This window comes from Phytophthora infestans, genomic scaffold (genome assembly GCF_000142945.1).
Source record: "Phytophthora infestans T30-4 supercont1.53 genomic scaffold, whole genome shotgun sequence".
In the NCBI taxonomy this organism is placed as follows: domain Eukaryota; phylum Oomycota; class Peronosporomycetes; order Peronosporales; family Peronosporaceae; genus Phytophthora; species Phytophthora infestans.
In genome coordinates this window covers 130,759-150,788 of record NW_003303706.1, presented here as the reverse complement: position 1 = coordinate 150,788, position 20,030 = coordinate 130,759, and the positions used below count along the sequence as shown (strand labels likewise).

Below are 20,030 nucleotides of genomic sequence, written 5' to 3'. Positions count from 1 at the left end.
CAATGGCTCGTCAGCAGCTATTCGAAGCAAAATCGGCACCACAATGACGACCATGACGCAATACTGCGCTAAATCGATCGGTTGGCTTGTGGTCCGACCGTCTTGGACACGAACCCATTTTTTTCGGATGGAAGCGTGACTCACGCGGTAAGCCAGACGTGGTAAATGTCTCTGACGAAAAGCTCTTTTTGGTATGGCTGGCAACCAAACGCTCCTGCTTACTGCACCTCGAGACCCGGATTAATTTGTTTTTACATGGACGCCACATTCAAGTTGAACCTGGTCGGGTATCCTGTCGTCGCGTGTGGGATCTCGGACAAGTGTCAATCGTTTCAGCTTGTGACTTAATTTATTACGTCTTTACGCTGGGAAGACGTCTACGTGCTAACGCTAACGGAGCTACGCACAATATTTGCGTCGGTGCCCGGTCGGCAAATTGTCGTCAACTTCGCCATGGCAGATGCCGAAGCTGCTCAACGAAACGCAGTGGTGACGGGTTTTGGTGTAGATTCTGAGTTTGTGTACCTGATGTTCTTTTACCACGGAATGGCTGAGGTTCAAGAGAGACCCAAGGGTGATTCTGATGGCTTATGCGAGCAGGTGATGGAGGGTATTTACGACCTTCACTTTGCGGCAACCTCAGCTGGTTATGACTAACGAGTGACGCAAGCACTGACGGAATAGTTACGTAAAGAGCCGTTGATTTAGTTTCAGGAGTAATTTAACTGCACATGGGTGAAGAGCGCATTCTGATGATGTCAGCGTTGTCGTACACCGAGTGGGTACGCCACCACGAACAAACCGGTGGAGCAGCTCAATCGGCTGATCAAACTTGACTACACTCTACGAACGAAGTATAAGATCGGAACATTGTTCCAGCTGCTAGCGGACTGCTGTCAGCATCAGTCCATCACTTGTAAGATGCTCTAGGCTTACCCGAGCCTACAGAGCAGCTAAAATTCGAGTGAAAGATTTCCGGCGCCGCGATCTACTTATTGACTTGCCTCCCAGCCGGTCGAGTACTGCTATTTTCTGGTTTAAAAACCCGAATGTGGTCCGTGTGCTGTCACACGACTGCTCTCACGCTTACCTACCTGAGCTGGGGCGCAGTCGAAAAGTCCTTCCTGTCTCAGCCCAGATGGGTACCAATTATGCTCGCATGGAGACGGACGGACAGCAGGTTGGTGGCTGGAGCAGCGTTGACGTCACTACGATGACATATGAGTGCAAGTACTACTTCAAATTCGCTATTCGCATACACCTTCTGTTTGCTCTTCAGCAGAAGAAGAATGAAAAAAGAAAACTGTGTTTTAATGCTTGCATTTCATTAACTCAATTAATGCAATACTCTCTTGCTTGTCTCCCAACCGAATACGACACTTCTTGGTTTCTTGCAATTGATATAAACTGGTTTTCCGGTTTACTCTAAAACTGTCACCTCCGCTAAATACGGATTTTGTCATTTATAATTGAATATTTTCTTCTCTTGTCAAATGTCAAATTACCCATTTCAATCGTGGCTTAGAAACGTTTCTGCACAAATCAACTCGGTAGTCGTGCGGCTGTCATGTCCTCGCCCCACGTCGCTAGCGATGGCTCCTCTTCTGCGCCTGCATCATCCGCATCTCCGTCCGTGTCAGTGCAGGTCGTGTCATCCAGCGAGAGCGCCGCGTCCCGCGTCACCATCCCGTCGCCGTCCGCCTCGGGCGTCGACGATCCCGACGCCAATACGCCGAGCGCTGCAGCGTCATGGGCCAAAAGTTGGTCCCCATCCGCTGCTCTGCACCAAGCTAAGTCGGCTATGAAGCAGTCGGGATCAAGGCAAATGCCGCTCCACGGACGGTACCGACCGCTCCAGCTGCTGGAGGACGACGACAGCGACGACGAGTGGCAAGGTGAAGCTCGAGGCGTCCCAAGCTTCATCAGCGGCGCTTCAAGCCCCTCTTCAGCCATGGAGGCCGCTTCCATCCCATTGGCTCGTTCTCTACTCGAGCGTGAGCAGATGACGTCATTTCTACAGAGTTCGTGGGTGTTTCTACTGCTACTGGGCACGTTAGCCTCCGTAACAGCTTGGAGTGTCGATGCAGGAGTGTTGGTCGTCACAAAGCTCCATTCGAACTTCATAGCGTTCGGAGACACGTGGTCTCTAGGTTATATCTTCTATATCCTCTTCCGCGTGCTCATTCTGCTGCTGGGCGTGGGCTGCACGGTCCTCGTCTGTCCTGAAGCTGCGGGCTCCGGGATTCCCGAGATGAGGAGCATCTTGGGAGGTTTTCCGTTCCCCAACTACCTCACAGGACGCGCGTTGGTCGCCAAGTGCGCTGCCTTGATACTAGCACTGGGAAGTGGCCTCACTATTGGAAAAGAAGGTCCGTTCGTGCACTTGAGCTCGATTATCGCTCGTCAGCTGCTGCAATTGCCACTTTTTGAGCAGATTCGGAAGTCCAAGGACCTGACACACCACATGCTGGCAGCAGCATGTGCTGTGGGCGTGACAGCAACGTTCGGAGCTCCAGTGGGCGGCGTGTTGTTCAGTATCGAGGTCACCACGTCCTACTACGTGACGTCCAACTACTGGCGCGCCTTCTTCTCGTCCGTCGTGGGCGTCGTGGTCTTCCGTGGACTTAATAGTCTCCTAGCTGGCTCGTATGGATCGCTATTCACCACTTCTTTCGACCCACTACCGTACGAGACGTTCGAGATCGCCTTCTTCTTGTTATTGGCCGTCATCTGTGGACTACTCGCTGCGCTACTGGTCCGGTCATACCGCATGACTCTGGATATGAAGAAGAAGTTTGAGGATCAATACGTACTGCCCACTTGTGGCCGATTCCCCGGTGTATCGCCCCTTATCTACGCAGCTCTCGTGGCGTTTCTATTCTCTCTGGTGGAGTATCCAGTCGGCAGCTTTATGCAACTCACGCAACGTCAAGCTATCGATGATATGTTCTCTACCAAGACGTTAGCGGCGGATGAAGTGGCCACGGCGACGCACTTGTCGGTCGACTTCGGCAGCTCCTGGACGTCTCCGTCGCTCCATTTGAACCTCGTTACGTACGTGGTTGTGCGGTTCTGGGCCTTGGCTATCAGCGCCACGGTGTTCGTTCCCAGTGGGATTGTTACGCCCGTGTTCGCGATCGGTGCTGCACTCGGTCGTTTATTTGGCGAGATGGTCGTTATTCTGAGTGAAGGAGAGCTGTCTATTGGAGGCTACGCTGTCGTTGGAGCTGCTAGCTTCACGGCAGGGGTGACGGGGACCATCAGCATCGCAGTGATCGTGTTCGAACTCACAGGCCAGCTGAGCTACATGATCCCTGTACTGCTCTGTGTGATTGTGGGACGCGCTGTGACGCGCGTCTTCTCGCTCGACATGTACGAGACGATGGCTCGGCAGAAGAATTTGCCTCAATGGCCAGACCTGACCAAGCAGATTTCCTACTCCCTCACAGCTGGAGATCTCATGCGGGACATGCCTCCTTACTATCTTCTTCGACATCAAACACTGAACTCGATCAAGCACTTGCTACAAGTCACTAGTCGCGCCAAGAAAGACAAGATCGTTCGGCTGTTTCCAGTGGTGGATGACACCAAGACGATGGTGTTGTTGGGGGTTGCCACTCGAGAAGAACTCGAGTCTCTGGTGGTATTGTGGGAGCTCAGTCTTCGTAGCGGCAGAGTCACCGACCGTCGTGTTTCTGTGGCTGGAATCATGCCGGAACAGGCTGTCGTGCTGTCCAATCCAGCGACTGAAGAGTCCGAGGACGTGGACTTGGTGCATCTCGAACTCTTGAGTCTGGAAGAAGAACATTTTCACGCGCCTCGAGACACTTCCGCCAGTCAAGTGGTGCTACTCATCTCGGTACACAAAGCTCCGCAGTTATTCGTCACACATCGAGGAAAGTTACAAGGTGTCATCCATGCTGCAGACCTGCTGGCAGGCTCACGCAAGTACATGTTGTAAATATCAACCTAACAAACTTGCGAAAAAAATTTAACTGTAAAATTGACATTATCTTACGGTACTTGACGAGAACCTTGTTGTAGATTTCCTTAGATGCGTCGCACCATCACGGTACGGGTCGAGACTTGTGCGTCGTTGAGTCTTGTGCTTCTTGACGCTGTGTCGTTCACGTGCCTTCATGGCCGCAGTGTAGAATGCATCTGTCCTCTTCACCGACCGTTCTTCGGTCTTCTCCAACAATTGCGTCAGTTGAGAAGCGTGGCGGAATCTCCGCGTCTCTTCCAAATGTTGTTTCTCTTGCAGTAAAGCTGTTAGTTGGTTCTCTCGATCATGACGCAGTTCACGCATCATCTTCTCGGACACTGATCGCTGGGCTTTTTCCACGACTTCACGCTCCTTAGCTTCACGACGAGTCTGCTCCTTGACAAGTTGGATCTGATTCGAGTAGAAATTCTCCATTGCTTGTTCTCGTTCGGCGTGTTCCTTCTGAATCTGCTTGAGCATGGACGTCGTCATTCGATGTTCTTCTCGAAGTTTCTCCTTCTCCAGATCCAGCAAGTGACTCATCGCTTGACGTAGCTGTTTCTCCTCTTCGTTCTTGGCTTCCAGTCCGATAGCGATACGATGCAAACGCACGTCTTGCTCGAAGCGACGAGATCGGATCTTGTCGACGTTGGCCATGTGTTCACCGGACTTGAATGCTCGTTCCAAGTGCTGGCGTTGAGAAGCTTCTCGCTGACGCAAGTCTTGTAGATGGTTCTTCAATGACAGTTTGTAGCGCAAGAATTGTGCTTGAGCTTTTGATGTGGCTGCATGATGTCTTGTCTTCGGTAGCAACGGGTAAAGCGACTTGGATGGGTCACGTCGTGGTCGAGAAGTGGACGGCCGTTCAGGAGCATGAGGCTCGTTTCGCGCGACTTTTTTCTTCACTGGGCTGGTCGTCAGTTCGTCGTCTTCTTCGGCTTCCTGGTGGTTAGCGCTCTTTCGTGGAGTCGAAGGCTTCGTGTTCTCGTTTGGCTGAGTATTTTCACCATCCTCATTTGGTTCGGCAGCAGCTTGATCGCTTTCCTCAGATTCCTCTTCGATGCTAATTGAGGAAAAGTTTTGTGCGAAAACTCCTTCATCGTCCATGAAGTGCATGCTCTCGTCGCTGTTGTGTTGCACTGAGGACACCCCTTCAAAGAAGGCACCCTGTTTATCAGACGACTTGTTCTTGTTTTCGTTTTCTTGAAGTTTATCTTCGTCCGGACTGGAACCGCCAGCTGCGACAAAGCGTCCGTACGGCTTCGTTTCTATCAGATCCTCGTTGACTTTTTGCTGCTTTCGTCCACTCGCCGTCTTCGCTGCAACTCGAGATCCACCGCGTACCCCTCTATTAGTCGGTTCCGCCACCCTGCTACTGCTACTCGCCTTAAGCGATTTCTCCAACAGTCGAGACCGCTTCTTGTTATTCTCCGCGATCGCATCTGCTCTGCTCTTCCCACCCACTGACGTTCTCCTTAGCTCCTCAGCATTAACAGCACGTCCAATACGAACTTCTTCTTGCTTCTGACTCCCTCTGGACTGCGACATACTCCTCGTCCCGATCTCCTTCTTCCGCTTCGGTCTCGACCTTGTCCCGGGGTCGCTCTTCGGTGTGCTCTCCTTTCTCTGCTTCTTAGCAAATTTCGGTGGCACACGCCGTTTCGTCATTGTCGCATGTACTTCCGTTGCAGCCATCCCGAGACTGGCGAAACTCACGTCTCTGAGCTTCTCCCCGACCTCCTGACTCTCCTCAAACAGCAGCAAATAAACCTGCTCCAGCATCGTCAGCAGTCGACGGATGCTGCCCAAGTCTCCAGCACAGAGATTTACTCCTGTTAATGTATCAGCCGCGTCGTCATCATTGACCTGATCCAATAGAGCGCTCCGTAGCGCGTCCGTAACGAGTTGCGCATTGTGCTCATAATCTTGTCGAGTCCGCGGTACGCGCTCCACGTCGCGGAGGCGGAACTGAAAGAGCTTTTCGTATAGTGCAACGCTCATGGATGACACGCTAGCCACGAGGTCGGCGGCGTTGGCGAACGCGCGGTCTCCGAAGCCTAATTTTGACAGTAGTGCATTTGTGTCGAGAAGGAGTTGGTCCGCTGTGGATATCGCCGCTTCTACGGGGTCAATAGGTGTAGAAACTTGTGCGTTTTGTGGAGGAGGGGCATTAACGTGCGGTGGTGATGCCGACATGGTACTATGAGCAGTATACGCGACGTATGCGCGCGGTTAGGAGGTTGCCAATCCAGGAATGACAATGGAGCTCTTCGCGTTTTTGAATTGGGATTTTCAAACATGGAAAAGCGGGACTGTACAGTCCCTACTGATACAGACTAATCTACTTGTATTTTGTAGGACTCGGTGTGCGACCGGGAGAAATGAGGCAGTTACAATTATAGAATCGGTGACACTAGGCGTTTCGAAACCTCAGCAAGAGTACTGTGCAAAGAGGGTTAAGTACGAACATCTTCAAGTTGAACTCGATAGTTCTCCTCATGCTTCATTCCTCTCTTGACTGCGGAGGCTCGATGAACTGGACGAAGCGATGATGGTGATTCTCCCACCAGCGCTCTGCCTCCACCTCGGTCACTTTTTCTCGATCGAAAAGCACAGCGATCACTTGTTCCTCCAGCGTGTCTTCTCTCCGACCCACATGCAAAGCGACTCCATCTCTTCCTGCTCTGCGATCTGTCTTGCGGTACATCGTACTGAGCTCGAACTTGGATGCGTCTTGTAGTATTAACCTCACTTTTGTCTCGCTCGAGTCGAAATCTGCGCGTCTGCCTCCAATTGTCGGCTTTGCACTCCAAGCAGGTAGATTTTCTAAAGGCTTTTCTTCTTCTTCAGCTACTTCGGCTTCTCCGTTAGAGTCGCTGCCTCCTGCTTCATCGCTAGTGTGCGGTTCACTTTCCGCCTGTTTTTCAGACTCTGGTTGTTGAATTTCACCAGTAGAGCTCCGACTAGTAGCTAGAGATGCTTGCAGCTCCGACTTCATGTTGTCCAAGAGCTTGCAAGACACTCCTACAGGTTGAGAGATGGATGCACTCTGCAGTGCTGTCTTTTTCTTTTGTCGTCGATGATGAGATAGTCGCGGCACTTTCGGAAGAGGTTTCTCCTTCAAGAGAGTTGATCCACTTTCTCCTACACGTCGACTACTCTCACTTCGCGTGAAAGATCTGCTACTGGAAGGAGGCGTGAGCGTGTCCCTAAAGTATTTATCTCCCGAGTATGTGATACGGCGGATTAGCTTGGGCTGAAACGTGAGTTCTCGCTCGTACTCTTGTGTCTGTCGCTGACGTTCAGCTTCCATTTTATCCTGTTTTTTCTTAAGCCACTCCATCTGCCGCTCCAGTAAAGACATTTCAGCGAACTTTTTAGCGATCGCAGCCGTCTCCTTACCGAGTTCTCGACGTGACAAGTACCCTGCGCTCGACAGAGGTCGAGGTCTCTTTGCCACTACAGGAAGTTCGATTTCGGGGTTCAAAGCTTCGACGGACCAAGACGACGCGTTGTTGCTGTCGAAATCGGCACCATGAGTGCTCGCATTGCTGCTGATTTCGCTGTTCTTCTCATCGGAGAGGACAATCAAGTTCTTCCCAGGTCGCAGCTTCCCGCGACTAGGACTCGTTAGCGTTGCATCGCGAGCTTTTGTCTGTACAATAATTCCCGCGAAGCAGGGGAGATCTCGGAGCTCCATCACAATATGCCTCCAACACTTGCACTGAGCTCGTGGGTGCGAATCCCCTCGTTGAATGTGCCTCCGAATCATCTGACCACGTCAAAGACTAGTTAGATATCGCCACAGCTGCATATCAAAGTATTTACTCTCTTCCTTACCTCTTCTGTTCCATCGTCAGGAATGATAACTCGACTTGTCTCATCACGTAGCCAGTGCTCAACTAACCGAACTCGTTGATGCCACCAATTAGCATCTGCATTCAGGTTACTCAAGTCCTCAGCAACAAACTTGGTCTGTCGATGCACGATAGTACGTCAAGCCAAGTACATTCAGACAGCTCGAATGATAGCACCATTTACCATGCCCTCGACGAGCGTCGCTTCATTCATCGCAAGTGTCTGCACCATTTTGGCGGTGCCCGTTCACACGAGCCAACGTCGTGTAGGGCGAGAAAAAGGTTCTCGAGCTTTTTCAAGAGTATAAATAAATGCTCAAGCATTTTTGCACTACAGCGAGTTCACTATTTCTGGTGGAGATCTTCGTCGTTTCTGGTTTAGAAACACAAATTGTTTCCACAGTTTTTTTTTCTCATTGAATATCGCTGCATCTTGATCATCAACCCAATAGCTTCTCATCTCACCTACAGCGATGCCGACTATGCTGGCGACAAGATCGATCGCAATTCCATTAGCGGCGTGGTAATGCGTGTAAATGGTGCTGTGGTCGGCTGGCTCTGCAAGAAGCGGACTACCGTGGCCATCTCTACTATGGAGCGTGTCGTGGTCATCACCGGTACGTGAACCGGTGTCTCAGCACGCACCGGTAACCTCAAAGAGCTTCACCTTCGGATCTTCCACTTTTCTTGAGCAGAAGAAATGATCTCAATTCTGGATTCATGTGGTCGATCTCGTCCTTGGTTTGCACTACCTTGTACATCGTCCGAATAGCGGAGATCATGCGCTTCGTAGTCGGGAGATGTGGCAGGAATCGTTGACTTCTCATAATCTCGTGCTGGCCTTCATCTCTCAGTCGTTCACCCTGTACCATTTGCTGCTGAGCCTGAGTCATCTTGTCCTTCAACTCGATGATCTTCTTGACTCCAAGTGTCGCTGCGTCCAGCTGACCCGCAGAATCGCGGAATCCGTCCACGATCTGCATCGTGTTTGTTCCGTCAGACAGCAGCTTCTCTCCGACAGCGTACTTCTCTTGTCCACTTATCAGAATCTGCTTTCCTTCCTCCTCACGCTCAGTACGCTGGACCAATCCGTGCGAAAGCGCGTTGAGCATCCACCGAGCCATCGCCATAATGATCCGCATGTTCCCAAGCGCAGGAGGCAACGTGTCTTCGATTTTGTACGCGCGGATAGCAAATAAATGTGCTCTCTCCATAATCATCAACACCTCGCAGGCACGAACCTGCAGGAAATAGGCGAATTGTCGATCGCTTAATGGCAATTCGTCAACTGATCCTCGATGTGGGGACTGCTGCAGCATATTGTGCTGCGTGTGATTGTCTTTTAGCACCCACAAGCCTTCAAACGGGTTCTTGATGGTCGTGTGCCTCATCACAACGCCTAAAGAATTGATAGAAGCGTTGTCGGCATGTCCAAAGAACCCCACAATTTCTTCTCGATTGCTGAAAAAGTCGCTGTGGACCTCGAATTTCGACCCTTTCTCACAATGGCCAAACCACTTTGAATACCGCCCGACACTCGTACCGAAGCGTAGTCCATAGATTGACTGGGAAGCAAAACCTTCGATGCTAACGAGTTTCTCACCTCTGCCCAGCGAAAAGACCTCATGAGTTCCGAACGGATTCCCATGTATCGAGCCTTCAATATTCGCTTGTCCGCTTGCCTTGAGCACGACACAGATCCCATCCACTTTCTTGCCGCAAATGATACCAACTTCACTGATACTGCCGAACGGTGGCACTTTGTCGTGCGTGAAAGGCTTCCCTGCCGTCGTACCGAAAAGACTGGATGAACGTTCTGCGTGTTTGTGCACCGCGCGTTCACTGTACGCAGCCAGCATTAATCGCTTCTCCAATTGCAATCGTAAGCGAACTTCGTTCTCGTGGTCTTGAAAAAGCTTCTTTAGTGTTGGAGAGCTGATCGCTGTCTCCCGCATTAACTTTCGGGTGTGAGTCAATTGAGCTCTTAGGTGCGAGGATGGTAATCGTTGTTCCAACGCGATGATTTTACAGTGATACGTATCCAAATCGACCATGCATTGCCTCCACAGATATGGCAGAAGAGCGCAACGTTCTGCGTAGGTGTACTTAACCTTGACTCGGTTCTTAAGAGCATGAAACACTGTGTGCATCGACCATATTTCACGCTTCCGGCGAGATAATTTGACGATCGTTTCTCGTGCTTTAGAGCACTGCGCGAACTGTATCCATCTTAAAAAGATGCTTCGGAACGAATTGGCGGGTGAGTTTCTGGTGCCTGCGAGCCGCAAGGACTCGGAGCTGCCATCGAACAGATCTTGTTCTTGCATATAATTCTCATACTTCCACATGAGTTTTTGTGAACGCTGAAGCTTTTGCGAGAGTCTTGGCGACTGGAACTTCCACTTCCAGACAGCATGCTTCAATAGCGTCTGAAAGGCATGATACTTCAGCTTCTGTTTATAAAATACACCCATGTTCCTTTCCCAGTACATGAAGCGATGGCAAAGACGAAGCCAGTTGCGGATCTGTGCACAATGGCACAGCATACTCGTGTACTTCATCATAACGACGACACGGAGGCTACGAAAGCTTGATTTCAGCTGTTGTCGTGCTTGCTGCTGCAGCAAAACATCGTAGACATTATCCATCGCATCATGCAGACGATGTGCCCGTCGCCGCATAATTTGCTGCACTTGCTGCATCTGCGCTGCCTTAATCTTTAAGGTTGCGCTGGTTTCCAAACGCAGAAAAGCATCTTCATTGGCTTGCTTTTTAGTCAGCAGTTGCTCCCGTCCACGTATTGTTTCTTTTCGCACGGCATCGCTCTCCATTGTTGAAAGAAGGTCTTGACGAAGCTGTAGAGCTCGAACCGGGTTATTGGCAATAGCTAGAAGACGCCACTCTCGGTCTTCACGCCAGTGCAAAACAACTTTTTCTCCAGTTTCCTCCGCTTCATCATCCTTCTTCACAGGCTCAACTCCGTCTTGTGTTGCTGGGGGGAGCTTGTATACAGTGCCTATCATCCACTGACGGAAACGAGAGCTCAGCACGTGGAATGCGCCCAAGTCAGTAGCAAAACGGTTGATTTTGCCTTGGTGTACCGTTGTCCGCAAGTACTTCACAAAGATACGACCAAAGCGTCGATAAGCAATCACATTACCGATCATGTTGATACGATCCCGTTCGCGATATTTCAAATACATCCCGAGACACAAATCGTAAAGACGACTTTTACGTTTGATCTTCTTTCCCAACTCCGTCTCCATAATTCTCGTCAAAGAGCCTGCAACCGCACCGTCATTCGAGTCGACGTTTAAATCATCGGGATGTAAATGGAGTTGAGAAGACTCGACATGGTGCTCATCGTTTGCAGTAAGATATGATACAGAACCCCGAGTATTCCTGACACCTGCCGTCGATCCTCTTCCATGCTGAGGTGGCTCATACGTCGTCATTGGGAGACTACGGCGTGTTGCTGATACTTTCGAGGGCTCGTTATCAGTTGGATAAAACGACCCACGCTGTTGAGCTGCCCGGTCATGATTGACTGTTCCCTTATGATGACGTTGGTGTTGATGTGCAAGCGCTTTGGCTCTCGCGGTAGCGGAGAATTGACCTAAGAGGCTCATGTACTTGCGCTGCTTCATATCCCTCTTCAAAATCGAGTAATAACGCAGAATATAAAACGTCACCCTCACCATGTAAAACTTGTGTAGTTGCTGAAGCGTATTCCCGTGGTTTTTCCAGATCTGGCGTATTAACCGCGAGCGTTGGAATCGATCTTTCCAGGTTGCCCAGCAAATACGGCGAATTTTCTTCAGTTTCTTGTTTCGCATGCGTGTAATTTGTTTTTTATTCCATTGCTTCGTTTTGTACCTCAGCTTCAATGCACGAAAGTTTCGTAGCTGAATATATGTGCGCAAAACATTCATCAGGAATTCGGTTTTACCACGCGCAATGATCATTTGCTGGAGATGACGCTTCCAAACGTAAAATGGCCAGAAGCTGATGCGATAGAACGCGTAGTGTTCATGCAGCTTGCGGGTCATATACTTCCAGGCAACAAACTTACGCAATACGTATTTGCACAGGAGTCTCGAGCGCTCAGCAAATGCTCGCCAGTCATAGAAAATCTGCTTCTTCATGCGAAAACGAAAAATTATTTGTCGCTCAGGCCATTGGTCGATTTCAAATTGCTCCCAGTACCGACGGATACTTTGCTTGATGATATCTGCTGCCAAGTCATGATACAAATATGCCGCCGCGGGAACCTCGACGCTCTCGAAGTGCCCATTTCGCGAGAACTTCTGAAGAAGTGTCGACAAGATCACCTTGATACTTAACTTTAAAGGAGCACTATTCGTCGTCTGTGCTTCTGGCGTTTGAGTCAAATCTGAGTGCTGCAGTCTGGTATCATGTTGGAGTATCCGTCTTCGCTGTGGTTTTCGGAATATGACGTCTAAAAATTGAGATCGCATGTGTTGTCGCTGTTGTTCGTTCTCCCACGGAATGTCTTTTCGGTCACATTTAAACTGCTGCAAGACATCGATCATATGCTTAGCTGATGTAGCTAAGCGTTGCCGAACTGGTGTTGAGCGCAATGAAATCGTTATGAGCAACCAGCAATATTGAGGCGTAAAATACACAATACCTGGACATACCTTTCTCTTCCAGTGCCTCTAGTTCCCGGGTATAAATGTCTTTTTCCTGCCTTTGTCGAAACTTCTCCCTGTCGAACTCACGTTTCCATCTCGAAGCCTCTAGAGGGTCAACGGGATGGAAGATCTGACGGAAACCCTCAAAGGATAAAACCGCTTTAGATTTGGTCCGTCCTCGTATCAAGTGTTCCTCTTCATCACCTTCTCCATTTGTTTCTTGTGTAGCGTGTACTGCTGCCACATGTTCTTCAAGTATCTTTTGGACTTTGGCTGCGTCGTTATTGCCAAGTTGAACATCCGAAAGTTGCAGGAATTTCACAATCTGATTGACCGTCATATCCCCACTTCCTGTAAATGCGATTTCAATCGTATCCCACGACCTGAACAATCGTTTCTGCAGTTGAGTTTCCACAAAGTGATGCAAGTCCGTCAGCCTTTTACGTCGCTTTAGTCCGGGGGTCTGAACCTTCGCCTGCAATCGCGTTGCTGAAAAGCCAAAACTCGATGACTCTTCCTCTTCCTCATTATTCTCCTCTTCTTCAGGCGCTTCAAGCCCTCCTCCGTCCGTTAAAACTGATGGCCGCCTCCTGTTCATCACCTCTGATCCCGTCTCGGTAGTCTCAGGCGTCACACAACTCGGCACCGAAGGCACGCCCGTCAAAAAGATACCACTAGCATCGTCGCCAGTGTCCAATATTACACAATCTCCGATGCTAAATCCCCATTCGTTGCTGCCACTGTCCACACCACTCAATGGTATTTTCTCTGCGTTATCCTGCCACTGGCTCCAAATGGCGTCCACCGTCTTCTCCACCGATTGTTGATCGTTAAAATCACCCGGTCCTGCCATGGGCCAGAGGCCAAACCTGCTTAAATCCTTCCACACCTTCTCTCTGAGTCTTTTCCTTCTGTCTACATGTCCTAATCCGTCGAGTTTCCTGATTCTCGTACTATGACGCCGCCTCGTGGTGTTCTTAAGCACCAAAGCTCCCATCTTTCTCACTTTACGCTCCTCTTCCTCCTCTCTCGAGCCTAATCGCGACACCTTAGGCGTAGTAAACTGAGCTCCGTCATCGTGGCACTTCACTATCCCTTCTCGTGGCGCTCGGCTCACCATATTGCGCTGGATACGCGCCGCTACAGGGTGTGACTCAGGAAGCAGCACGGGAAGGTCGAACCAGTTGGGCACCGCTAGCTCCCGACGCCCCGCCCGTCTCTGCGTGGATCCAGGGCCCTTCCGCGCATACAGGACCGTACGCTTAGGCGAATTCTCGCCGGAAACAGGCCTTTGAGCGAGTGTGGGCTCCGCTCCTGCGTCTTCTAAGACATCCGTCATCCAGTGCGGAATTGAGATTGAAGCGTCGTCAAAGGTAAACATGTCGACCATCACTCTCGGACGATAGGTATTGGATGAAAACATCGAATAATTTTGACCAATGGATAAGAGACCACGAGCTAGATGACTCCATTTACCACAAGGGGGACAAATCTGGAAGAGATGGTGGAGATCATCCTGGACCCGAGCATCCGCGATTGGGTGGTGCTGCCCATGGTCATTATCTTCGGATGCTCAGCCATGGTGCGCCACTATGTCACGCTGCTGCTCAAGAACGAGAAGATGGCTAGTGTCGAGCAACTTACGCCCATGTACGTCAGCAGCTAGAGCATTTAGGAGGCGGTTGCTCGCAATACTTTGAAAATAATGAAGAAGAACTCACGGGTATTTAATTGCGGTCTTTGACTGACAGGAATACGGTGAAGCGTGCGCAGATTACGCGCGTCAATTCCAAGTTCATCTCGCCCGATGCCTTCGCCATGCGCAGGGTGAGAAATGAAATGCTGCAGTACAGACTATTAGAAAGAATGACTGACGTGTACTCAATGGCAGCACTACTTCACAGCGTCGCAGAAGAAGGACGGCTTAAAGGGCGCACTGCGTGAGAAGGTCAAGAGCGAGGCCATGAACCAGATGATGAACCCCAACTCGATGCTGGAAATGATGAAGGGCAACATGACTTTCATGGTATCCAACTTCGTCATGATGGGACTCATGAGCTATTTCTTCGGCGGATTCGTGCTCGGTGCGTTGGCTCCACGCTTTGTCGCACTCTATCGTTTTCTGATTGGCACAATGTGGTCTTGCTTTTCCTCAATCACAGCGAAGGTGCCGTTCTCGCTGACCCAGAAGTTCAAAATGATGCTGCAGCGTGGCATTGAGCTCAAGTAAGGACTGATATTCCATTGGTGATCACCCAAAGATACCCCGGCTCACCGTGTCCTTTGTTGTTAATGTAAATTGCAGCACCCTGGATGTGTCATACGTCTCCTCGGTATCCTGGTACTTCCTCGTGAGCTTCGGTATGCGCGGTTTCCTCTCACTCATCCTCGGCGAGAAGAGCGGTAAGTTTTGTGTTGAATTCCCTTTACTTAAGGACAAAGATATAACGACGGCTTCGTCATCATTGCCGCGTCTTACAGCTAGCGACGACACAAAGGCCATGCAGATGCAGATGGGTATGGGTGCCGGTCCCAACATGGCGTTTGACGCGCCCAAGGTGTACAAGCAGGAGCGCGTGAGTCTCCGTCTGCACAACCACGACTGGGCACTGGAGTTCGCCGAGAAGAAGCTGTTGGGTGAGCCTATTTCAGTGAAGGCCAAGAAGTCCGCTGCCTCGTCGTCCATCATCTCAACAACCACCACAACCACGGAGAAGCGGTCGTCCAAGTACACCAAGATCTCCAAGAGGAAGTAACGCATCAATCTTGCAACGTCAGCAGAGCAGATTCGATTGGTCAAAACGAAAGTAATTTCAGCGAATCATTTCTTTGATGACTGCTAATTGGTGCATAATATGGTTTTAATGCTGTGATTGGCGGCAAATCCAATTCTGGTGGTTCTGTACTTTGCTGAGGCAAGATCATTCGTCGACTCGCTCCTCGCCGCACACCCCGCCACTATGGACGTCATCCGCAAGTACCTTAAGTCGGACCTGCCGCGTTATCTCAAGGGCCTGCCACTTCCTCGCACGTTCTCGGGGTTCCTAAAGCTAAAGCAGGACGAATGGATGTATCTGGCGCCTCTGCTCATCACCATCTTCGTGTTGGGACTCACGCTGTTCGCCGGCAAGAACAGCTCGAAGCCTGGGCGCGTGAACCACAAGATACAACTGGAGAAGGAAAAAGTCGTGGACTTTGTGTCGATCCCTGACGTAGAGGACGTGATCAAGAGCAAGGGCAAGTGCACGGTGTGCCGCTGCTGGAAGTCCAAGAAGTTCCCGTACTGCGACGGCTCCCACATGAAGCACAACAAGGAGACGGGTGACAACGTCGGCCCGCTTGTTCTCACGGCCAAGAAGGCCTAAGTGTGGCTGTAGTTATGTATGACTGATAGCTGCTTGCTTCGGATTAAGCAAACTGAAGTCCATTCGCATGTGATTTCTTCTCCCTCTTGCGCTAACCTGTAAGCATTTGAGCTCGTGTGACCAAACAAGCTGTTGCTCATGTTAAGTGAAGTAATCAGTGATGGCGAACTCGATTAGACTTTGAAATACCCCGGCTCACGTTGACATCCTTAGGCGCATGAGTCAGCTTATCAATGAATCTGTACTGCAGTGTTGCCTTGTTGCCATGAGCGTCGGGGCTTTTTGCGTGTTGAAGAGAGCTCAAAAGCTATGGGCGAAAATGACACCGCGTTTGGTGACCACCGTTGCTTCAGTGCAGCGATGCTCCATCACTGGAGTCTGGAACAGAGGAACTTCAGCGTTGCTGAACGATCGTAAGTATGTCGGAGTAACTCTGTGTTGACAACAGCAGCACTGTTGTATCGATGAGCCAGTAGGCTGTCGATTGCAGAACCAGCAGTACAGTACAGTGAGTGTTTTGTGGAGATACGCTTCGAGTTGATGGCTCTGGCTTGGTACGTGTGACACCGCTTGTAATTGGAGAAGGATACCTTAGCAAGCTGATTGAGTCCGGGTCACTCTCGGTCTCGACTACAGTAGCCTGCACCAACCGGCTGGCATCAACATGTGCTCTAGCTTTTGACGGTTAAAGTTCGCCGCCATCTCATCGAGCCTCGTTTGGAGACGAACAGCAAGCTGCACGCCCTATTCAGATTCAGATCGCATCAGCCTTTGCCCGACTTTGGTTCTTAAGGCTATTACACCATCGAGTCGACCTCCATCCGAGTGAGCTCGCTTCCAGCCCTTCCTCGCCCACAATGGGATGGGAGCTGCCCGTGAATTTCGAGCGTGATTAGCACCATCATCGACCACGCCATCGAAATTGTAAAAGCTCCTCTACCTGATACCGATAACCTTCCATCACTGTACAGTACACGCACTGCGAGTCTCGCAATGGTCTCGGCGACTTTGTTGACCGATACGTCGCTGAGCGCCACAGGCTCGACAAGTGTGTCTTCACTTGAGCTGAAGCCACGTACGCGGCCCCGTTTGTGGCATTTATCAACGTGGAGTCGAGGCGCACGTGCGCTGCAAAGTTGGGGCCGAGCGTCCCGTTGCACCTCACCAGCTGCCCAAACTCGAAGTGGCCAAATGCTCCGTGCACAGCCTGGGCCGACAGACGCGGCGGTCCCGCCGGCGTCGAGGATCCTGCACTGCAGGACCTGCAGCCACGCACGCGCTTCATCCTCTCTCGCATTTTCCCGCTGGCCGTCAGGCACTGAGTGAGTGAGCTGAAGCTGCGCCCGGTGCATTTGTACATAGCTATAGTCTCCGTTCAAAAGACTCACCTGACGCGACCGGCACCTTGAAAAATCGCGGTGACCTCGGGTTTTCATCGGGTGCGTGTTCTCACGGCTTACACAGTTCCAAAGCAACCTTTTGCCGATTATCGAGTGATCTACAGAGCATGGAGATCCAGCAACGCAAACGGGTGGCCATCACGTCGTCCTTCTTCCCTGTGGACGAGAGTCTGTTACCCCAATTAAATATCTCGCCGGCGCAGCATGAGGAACTGCGTCGATATGCGCTTCAAGCGGCTCTAGACACGGTGCGGGACGGACCGACGTGGGGACGCTCCAACATCGAGCGCGCTGTGTCCAGCGGCTGGAAGGTGCTCTCGGCTCGCCCCACAGCCTGCTTTATGACTAAGCGGCAAACCAAGAAGAAGAAGAAGAGCAAACGGCAGACCCAGCAACAGTGCGAGCAGGTGCAAGAAGAAAATGATAAACGGGTGACTCCTCCAACCCCGCGCGTCACTATCCCGGGCGTCACAAGTCTCGGCAGCTTCCACGGTACCGACATCGTTCGAGGTCAGAGGAGCTTCCAACCATTCGCCCGTGTACCCTTGGAAGCCGCCAGTGGACAGCACTTTATGGCTCATGCAGTGCTGCCAAACTCCCTGGAAGACGTCATGAATAAGCTGTACTGTGAACATACACGTGAGATGCGAGCGTTGAAGCGGAAAGTATACGGAGAAGCAGCTTTGGATTGCTGCGTGTTACAGACTCTCGAAGGCGCTACATTGGAAGACCCGTTCTGGTATTTAGGACTCAAGTGGTTGGCTCTACGCTCTCCCATGCAAGCGTTGATGGCGAGTCGCGAGTTTGTGTATCTTGAACATCTAGGTACACATGTGGACCCGGAAACAGGACGTCGAATGTTGTATCGAGTGACTCAGTCCGTGCATGTTCGAGGATATGGCGGACAGGACTCGTACTTCGGTCTGACACGTGGACATATTGAAGCTGCTTTCGTCTACTGGATGGATGACGAAAACGAAGTGAGAAACCCTTTGTTGCACGTGTGTGCTAAGGGCAGAATCCACATGAAGGGAAGTATGCCGGACGCCATTGTGTACAAGTATCTTAAGGCATTCTGGCGCTCAGAACGCTCGCTATTCCCTGCCAACCGATCGTCTGGGTCCTCATTTGGCATAAGTATGACCGACCAGGACGGTGTCGAACAAGTACCGAAGAAATCGTCCACGAAGAAGAAGAGAAAGTCCAGACGTCGCAAGGTCCCAACTGGTCCACCGCTCGAGATGGCGCACGAATGGGTCGCTGACGAGCTTCGTCCACGTTGTTCCGTGTGCAACAAGAAATTTCGTCTAGTTAGACGCTTCAAGCATCATTGCCGTGCTTGCGGTGAAGTTATCTGTCGTGAGTGCACGTTCCATTACCGCGTCAATGTTCGAGCTACTCAGAGCTTTCGTGGCTTACGAGGAACCATAGCAACACCGGTGGACGTTGCTGCGGACACTAAAGCACTCGAGGATGAGCCTCCATCCACGAAATTTGACGAAACAATGACTTGTAGCTTTGATAATCAAGTGGAAGAGGAGGAGAGCAAAGGTGGGGAATTCAACGCGAGTTTGAGTTTAGTGAATGCAAGGAAAGCGGTCAACGGACCACTGGAGACGGCGGTGCTTGGTGGTGACTCGATCGTGTGCGTGGTGATGGCCAAGGTGTGTCTACGTTGCTTACACAGCGTGCCGATCGTCAACAAGTCCTCGCAACGACGAAGACACAGCGAGATGGCACTCAATGGATCGCTCCCTGGAGGCATCAGCGAGACCGATCCAGACTTTGGTTTGAGTGGAGATTGCGGTCTGCGTCCTCAAACATGGACGCCAGACAACCGAGAAGTGGAAGAACTTGACGGTCTTGATGACGAACCAGGTCAGAGTGGACGTGAGTTGGACCTCCCGATGCTGGTAGTGGACGATGAGGACAATGAGAGTGTCGATGGTCTTGCTGAAATGAAACGCAGACCGGGATCGTACGCGTGCGACGCGAGACCGGGGTCATCTATGTTTGTTCGGCCTGGTTCCTATGCTCAGGAATGGAATGGGCAAGAGGATGGAGCCCTGGATAGTCATGCCAACCACGAGCGCGTAGTAATTCTATCGCCTCACGCGCTGTCTACTTCGTCCTCTGTTACATCAGCACAGTTGATTGAGTTTATGGATAAGGACGAGAGCAGCTACAACAGCAGCCAACACAGTGGCGACATCTCCAGTGACCTCGACAATGAAGACAATGACTCCATCCAATTCTACCCGACGCAGACGAATTGCCTCCCGGACGAGGAGTCCAAGCCACCGGCTGAAGAATGTCAAGGACGTGTGAGTAGCTACACGGCAAACTTCGACCCGAACAACCTATTCGAGCTGAAAGATGAGGAAGATGAACTCGCTTCTAGCGCTGCTACAGCGAAAGCCACTGTGAGCGCTACCGAGCGAGTGTTGCGTCGTATGCGCGACCTACAGGACGAAGCCCTGTACCAAACCCGCCAGATCCCGTCGCCGTCGCCGTCCACGACTTCGTTGTTCAGCGAAGACGACGACGCGTGCAGCGAGATCGACGAGCCCATGCAAGATCTCCGTCAAGCACTCGCACAAGTGGAAAGCTCGTTGGCAGATCAAGCTCGTATCCTCTTTACCATCGAACAGGAACGCAAAAGGGAGGCAGCAGCAGCAGTCTCCACTGTTACCGCTGCCAAGGTATAAGACCAGAGCGTTCGTATATGGTTGAGGCGTACCGGAGTGCGTATGAGAACATTTAATTCA

General features: G+C 51.1%; 7 protein-coding genes across 7 annotated transcripts; 4 read left to right on the top strand and 3 right to left on the bottom strand.

Moving 5' to 3' along the window:
* Nucleotides 1–1,801: 1,801 nt before the first annotated feature.
* PITG_17249 (Chloride Channel (ClC) Family) lies at nt 1,802–3,961 on the top strand (the record flags this gene model as incomplete). The annotated part of the gene is made up of 1 exon (XM_002896718.1): nt 1,802–3,961. The coding sequence occupies one exon, from the start codon at nt 1,802–1,804 to the stop codon at nt 3,959–3,961; it is 2,160 nt and encodes a 719-aa protein (XP_002896764.1).
* A 3-nt stretch (nt 3,962–3,964) lies between these two features.
* PITG_17248 (uncharacterized protein) lies at nt 3,965–6,181 on the bottom strand (the record flags this gene model as incomplete). The annotated part of the gene is made up of 2 exons (XM_002896717.1): nt 3,965–3,969; nt 4,066–6,181. The coding sequence occupies 2 exons, from the start codon at nt 6,179–6,181 to the stop codon at nt 3,965–3,967; spliced, it is 2,121 nt and encodes a 706-aa protein (XP_002896763.1).
* A 307-nt stretch (nt 6,182–6,488) lies between these two features.
* On the bottom strand, nt 6,489–8,074 carry PITG_17247 (sporangia induced conserved hypothetical protein; the record flags this gene model as incomplete). The annotated part of the gene is made up of 4 exons (XM_002896716.1): nt 6,489–6,847; nt 6,950–7,757; nt 7,826–7,954; nt 8,027–8,074. The coding sequence occupies 4 exons, from the start codon at nt 8,072–8,074 to the stop codon at nt 6,489–6,491; spliced, it is 1,344 nt and encodes a 447-aa protein (XP_002896762.1).
* A 421-nt stretch (nt 8,075–8,495) lies between these two features.
* PITG_17246 (uncharacterized protein) lies at nt 8,496–13,836 on the bottom strand (the record flags this gene model as incomplete). The annotated part of the gene is made up of 7 exons (XM_002896715.1): nt 8,496–11,125; nt 11,234–12,427; nt 12,504–12,690; nt 12,742–13,016; nt 13,144–13,171; nt 13,246–13,545; nt 13,615–13,836. 7 exons carry the CDS (start codon nt 13,834–13,836, stop codon nt 8,496–8,498), a joined length of 4,836 nt encoding a protein of 1,611 aa, XP_002896761.1.
* A 115-nt stretch (nt 13,837–13,951) lies between these two features.
* On the top strand, nt 13,952–15,340 carry PITG_17245 (uncharacterized protein; the record flags this gene model as incomplete). The annotated part of the gene is made up of 6 exons (XM_002896714.1): nt 13,952–14,147; nt 14,249–14,324; nt 14,389–14,581; nt 14,660–14,723; nt 14,803–14,900; nt 14,979–15,340. The coding sequence occupies 6 exons, from the start codon at nt 13,960–13,962 to the stop codon at nt 15,251–15,253; spliced, it is 894 nt and encodes a 297-aa protein (XP_002896760.1).
* Nucleotides 15,341–15,457: 117 nt separating this feature from the next.
* Nucleotides 15,458–15,862, top strand: PITG_17244 (zinc finger CDGSH domain-containing protein 1; the record flags this gene model as incomplete). The annotated part of the gene is made up of 1 exon (XM_002896713.1): nt 15,458–15,862. The coding sequence occupies one exon, from the start codon at nt 15,458–15,460 to the stop codon at nt 15,860–15,862; it is 405 nt and encodes a 134-aa protein (XP_002896759.1).
* Nucleotides 15,863–17,369: 1,507 nt separating this feature from the next.
* Nucleotides 17,370–19,970, top strand: PITG_17243 (uncharacterized protein; the record flags this gene model as incomplete). The annotated part of the gene is made up of 2 exons (XM_002896712.1): nt 17,370–19,411; nt 19,454–19,970. 2 exons carry the CDS (start codon nt 17,370–17,372, stop codon nt 19,968–19,970), a joined length of 2,559 nt encoding a protein of 852 aa, XP_002896758.1.
* Between the last annotated feature and the right edge of the window lie 60 nt (nt 19,971–20,030).